The sequence below is a fragment of the Giraffa tippelskirchi genome, chromosome 11 (genome assembly GCF_054371585.1).
Source record: "Giraffa tippelskirchi isolate mGirTip1 chromosome 11, T2T-mGirTip1v1.2.pri, whole genome shotgun sequence".
Taxonomy (NCBI): Eukaryota; Metazoa; Chordata; class Mammalia; order Artiodactyla; family Giraffidae; genus Giraffa; species Giraffa tippelskirchi.
Genome location: NC_137285.1, coordinates 149,532,106 through 149,538,130, shown reverse-complemented (window position 1 = coordinate 149,538,130; position 6,025 = coordinate 149,532,106). Strand labels below are relative to the sequence as shown.

At 41.7% G+C, this 6,025-nt stretch overlaps 1 protein-coding gene across 1 annotated transcript; it reads left to right on the top strand.

Moving 5' to 3' along the window:
- Positions 1–2,291: 2,291 nt before the first annotated feature.
- On the top strand, positions 2,292–3,233 carry LOC145527445 (olfactory receptor 5AN6-like). The gene has a single exon (XM_081545489.1). The coding sequence runs from the start codon at positions 2,292–2,294 to the stop codon at positions 3,231–3,233; it is 942 nt and encodes a 313-aa protein (XP_081401615.1).
- Positions 3,234–6,025: the final 2,792 nt, after the last annotated feature.

Here is a 6,025-nt window from a genome sequence, read left to right as displayed (position 1 = left end):
GAAAGACTAGAAAGAAACCTGTGCATGTCAGTTCCTGCCCTGCCTTTTTTATTACAGTTTATTATTTGACTGCTGAATAGTTTAGAAATATGCATTTCATTTCCAATTATGTTATTTCTAATAATTTTATTACTGATTTCAAATTAACCACACTGTAGTCAGACTGTTGTCTGTGTGACCAGCCTTTTTAAATTTACACTTTAAAAGTTTCTCTCAGGGACTCCCTCGAGGTCCAGGGGCTAAGACCCCAATGCTCCCAACACAGGGGCCTGGGTTTGGGTCTGGTCAGGGAACTGGAGCCCGCACGCTGCAGCTGAGACCTGGCGCGGCTGCGGCATGAGTAAAAATAGACATTAAAAAAGCTTCTCACAAACCAAACGCATGAGTAAAAATAAACATTAAAAAAGCTTCTCACAAACCAAACGCATGAGTAAAAATAAACATTAAAAAAGCTTCTCACAAACCAAACCAATGCTTCAAAATGATATTAAGAAGATATTACCTATTGACTCCACTTCATACACTACTTTATCCATGGCAGTTACTGTATGTAAACAGACCTAATGTAACGCCAAGTAAACCTTATGAGGTAAGTTCTATTGCAGTTATTTTTCTAGCTTTCAGATGAAGTCAATTAAGTAGGATACCAATCTGTTCGGAGTCATAAAGCTCACAGTTGGCAGAGTTACATTTCAGAACACCTATGTAGTATCTAAGACTGTGTTTTTAGTCACTAAGCTAAACACAGGAGTTCAGTTCAGTTCAGTCGCTCGGTTGCGTCTGACTCTTTGCGACCCCATGAACAGCAGCACGCCAGGCCTTCCTGTCCATCACCAACTCCCTGAGTCCACCCGAACCTATGTCCATTGAGTCAGTGATGCCATCCAGCCATCTCATCCTCTGTCGTCCCCTTCTCCTCCTGCCCTCAATCCTTCCCAGCATCAGGGTCTTTTCCAATGAGTCAGCTCTTCACATCAGGTGGCCAAAGTATTGGAGTTTCAGCTTCAACATCAGTCCTTCCAATGAACACCCAGGACTGATCTCCTTTAGGATGGACTGGTGGGATCTCCTTGCAGTCCAAGGGACTCTCAAGAGTCTTCTCCAACACCACAGTTCAAAAGCATCAATTCTTCAGTGCTCAGCTTTCTTTATAGTCCAACTTTCACATCCATACATGACCACTGGAAAAACCATAGCCTTGACTAGACGGACCTTTGTTGGCAAAGTAATGTCTCTGGTTTTTAATATGCTGTCTAGGTTGGTCATAACCTTCCTTCCAAGCAGTAACCGTCTTTAATTTCATGGCTGCTGTCACCATCTGCAGTGATTTTGGATCCCAGAAAAATAAAGTCTATCACTGTTTCCACTGTTTCCCCATCTATCTGCCATGAAGTGATGGGACCGGATGCCATGATCTTAGTTGTCTGAATGTTGAGCTTTAAGCCAACTTTTTCACTCTCCTCTCTCACTTTCATCAAGAGGCTCTTTAGTTCTTCTTCACTTTCTGCCATAAGGGTGGTGTCATCCGCATATCTGAGGTTATTGATATCTCTCCCGGCAATCTTGATTCCAGCTTGTGCTTCCTCCAGCCCAGCGTTTCTCATGATGTACTCTGCATATGAGTTAAATAAGCAGGGTGACAATATACAGCCTTGACGTACTCCTTTTCCTATTTGGAACCAGCCTGTTGTTCCATGTCCAGTTCTAACTGTTGCTTCCTGAGCTGCATACAGGTTTCTCAAGAGGCAGGTCAGGTGGTCTGGTATTCCCATCTCTTTCAGAATATTTTATAATCTCATTAATAATATCCTAAAATTTCCCAAGTATCTTTTAAGAAGGGTTTTCCAAATGTTATATATTTTCTTTTGTCTTTGTGGTAGGTGGGTTCATATTGAAAAGTGTAATATTCTCTTTTTAAATTTAAAAACATTAATTGGAGTATAACTGCTCTCCGACGTGGCTTTGGTTTCTGCTGTGCGGCATGTCTCAGGCGTCCATACACCCCTTCCTCTGAGCCTCTCCCCCGCCCTTCTGCTACCCCGCCCCGCGTCACAGGTCGTCACAGCCCCAGGCTGAGGCCCCTGGGCTTCCTCTGGAATGATGGGAACCTTGACACACAGAACGATTAGTTGGGGCAAAGTTAACCAGGGGTATTTCTTTTAAAATTGTTCACCATTTCCCTCGATTCTGTGTTCAGTGTGGGTCGAAGGCAGTTTCTTCCCATGGAAATTGGGGTGACAATTGACTTAAAGATTTATCCTTTTCCTGCAGATCTGAGGGTCCCCAGGGCGATGGCTGGAGGGAGGAACAGCGCAACAGTCACGGAGTTCATTCTCTCGGGGTTCTCGGAGTTTCCAAAGCTCACCGCTGTCCTCTTTTCAGTATTCCTAGGGGTCTACCTGGGGACAGTGGCCTGGAACCTGGGCCTCATCGCCCTCATCAGGATGGACTCTCCTTTGCACATGCCCATGTACTTCTTCCTTAGTAACTTGTCCTTGCTGGACACCTGCTATGTTTCCACCATAGCTCCTAGAATGCTCTCGGACTTCTTCAGGAAGCGTAAAGTCATCTCCTTTTCGGGGTGCACCGTGCAGTACTTCTTCTCTGGCCTGGGCCTGACCGAGTGCTGTCTGCTGGCAGCCATGGCGTACGACCGCTACATCGCCATTTGCAGTCCTCTGCTCTACGCGGCCACCATGTGCCCCGCTCTCTGCGTGCAGATGGTGGCAGGATCTGGTATAACTGGATTCTCTGGCTCGTTCATTCAGTTATGTGCCTTACTTCAGCTCCACTTCTGTGGACCAAACATCATCCACCATTTCTTCTGCGACCTGCCCCAACTGCTAATCCTGTCCTGCTCGGACACCTCGTTCTTTCAGGTCATGACATCCCTGCTGACAGTCATCTTTGGGCTCACGTCTGTCTTGGTTATCATGATATCCTACGGTTACATTGTCGCCACTGTTCTGAAGATCACTTCAGCTGAAGGCAGGTCCAAAGCCTTCAACACTTGTGCTTCCCACCTGACAGTAGTGACCCTCTTCTTTGGCTCAGGTATCTTTGTTTACGTGTATCCTAATTCTGGCGGTTCCTTGAGCCAAAACAAGCTGGCATCTGTCTTGTACACTGTTATAATCCCCATGCTAAATCCATTGATCTATAGCTTGCAGAACAAGGAAATCAAAGATGCCCTAAACATATGGAAGAAGAGACTCTTTTCCTGGTGTTACTGACTGTGGAATTTATTTCAGCTGTACACTGTAGGAGAAATGTCGACTAAAACATTGATCCACAACTCTCCTAACTGCAGAGTGAATTATAATTACTATTGTCTTCTGAGTAAACCCATGGCTGGTGCAAGGAGAGGACAGTACATGAGAAGTATCTGGAAGTTCATTATCTCCATGCTTCATCAGTGATGACCTAATACATCAATAGGTCAAGAAATTTACAAGCATTTTTGTAGCTACTTATGATAATGTGACTCTTCAGCTTCAATGTTCCATCCTTTAGCATGTACTACCTCAAGGACCAATGGTGCCAGTGGACCACGTAGATCAAGGTTGCCAGGAGACCAGCATGCCTCCCCCTAGCATCTCACTTTAGGCAGGACAGGAATTACTACTAGTTCTGAGCTCTTTAAAAAAAAGAATTTCCTAGGTCATTCGGTTAGTTCTCTCATTTAACCTATTCTTTCACCTCTGGAAATCATGAATTCATCACTTCATTTATGGATTTGTTCAAAGCAAAAATAAACATAAGGGATCAAAGATTTGTTAACTTCATACAAAAATAAATTTGTTGCAACAAGAATGCTCAACAAGTCTGTCATATTTAAGGTTTGGTTGTTCAGTTGGCTTGTTAGAGACACTTAGACAATTGTTTAATCTGTTATTGCTATACAGTCATCTCTGTTCTTCCTTCTTCACTGTGTAACTGGAAAAGGGAATCAGAAAATGGCACTCTGTTGGTGAGGTGGTCTAGTGCCTGATATTGGCACCTCCAGCAATATCTGTATGTTACATTTTTTGTTGTCTTTTGCTTTTTAAGTAGACCAACTCTCCACTAGGAAGTTGTTTTCCCAATAATTAACAAGTGGGAAGTGGTTGGTAAAATTAGCTATAAGCAGCTGATACGTGAGAAAGTCCAGATTTGTCTGTTTCCCTTGTAACCTTGGTTGCAATTGTCACAAGGCATAGAGAAACACTCAAGTATTGAGGCCGGGACAGAAAGCACTCTTGTTTATTTTCTGGTAGGATTCTGATTTTCATAATCTTTAGGTCAGAAATAAAAGTTATAATTCAGGAGACTATTCTTGGTAAAAGGTATTCTGTTCGTTTCTCCTTTTATGTTCAGAAGGGAAAATTCAAAACCCCCAGGAGTATTCATGTGGTAAGAACTTGAAGCAAGTGTTGGATCCCTGTAGGCACTACAGCTTTGAAGTGTCTGCTTCTAGGACTCTGTGTTCCTGAGTCCTAGAAAACTCCGTATTCCTGAGTTACAGTTATTGGATAGGAATTTGTCAAGGCAAGTTAGATATATAGGATGGTAGACATAGGTTTGATTTAATGTATTTTTTAGCACTAACATCTGTTAGAATCCCATTCAGATCTTCCTCAGATTTACCCTAATGACCAAGACTGGACTGGAGTTGAGATTAGACTGGAGTTGAGAAAGAAAAATAACTCCTGAAATGCCACACATTTTGCCTGGTTGGATCCTTAACATTTTTATGGCCAAATATAATTATGATCTCCAATATACCTGCTTAAAATCAATGTCACAGCCAGCAGAGAAGTTTCATTATGTAAAATTTCAAATTGCTTCAATTACAAAAAACATAATCTTCAGGAAGGAGTGATATGGTTCTTAAATACGAGGAGCCTATTTACACAGAATACCTGGATACCTTTTATTCTGACCTTCAAATTACCTGAAAGACATGGATGTGTAGGATATGAAATCCATGTGCAGGAATTTCTTATGAATGATAAAGGTTCTGAGATTAATTAGTCATGACAGAGGCTGAGTAATTAGACAAACTCCTAAACAGTACTGTGCTTCTTTTTTGTAACTACATGAGATTAACATTTTTGTCTTGATGATCTTTTTAGAGAAACCAGGATAGTTTTTATAAATTTGTACTAGGGGAAATTAAAAGACACTTGCTCCTTGGAAGGAAAGCTATGACAAACATAGACAGTATATTAAAAAGCAGAGACATCATTTTGCCAACAAAGGTCTGTAGAGTCAAAGCTATGGTTTTTGCAGTAATCATGTACTGATTTGAGAGTTGGAGCTTAAAGAAAGCTGAGCGCCGAATAATAGATCCTTTTGAACTGTTGTGTTGGAGAAGACTCTTGAGAGTCCCTTAGTGGACTGCAAGGACATCAAATCAGGGTTGCTTAAAGGAAATCAATACTGAGTATCCACTGGAAGGGCTGCTGCTGACGCTGAAATCCCAATACTTCTTTCTCCAGGGGATCTTCCTCATCCAAGGATTGAACCAGGTCTCCTGCACTGCAGGAGGATTCTTTACTGAAAACTAAGAGAAAGGCAAATAAAAACTACAGTGAGGTACTACCAGTCAGAATGGCCATCATTAAAAAGTCTAAAATAAAAAATGCTGAGAAGGATGTGAATAAAAGGGACCCCCTCCTGTATTGTTGATGGGAATGTAAGTTTGTGCAGACACCATGGAAAAGAGTATGAAGCTTCCTCAGAAAACTAAAAATAGAATTAGCACATGATCCAGAAATCCCCCTCCTGGGCATATATCCAGACAAAATTATAATTCAAAAAGATACACGGACTATGTGCATAGTAGCCATATACACAATAGCCAAGACATGGAAACAACCTAAATGTCCACCAACAGATGACTGGATAAAGATGTGGTACAAATAAACAATGGAATATTACTCCGCCATAAAAACAACAAAACAATGCCATTTGCAGAAACGTAAATGCAACCAGAGATTATCATACTAAGTAAAGTAAGTCAGAAATAATACCATATGATAGC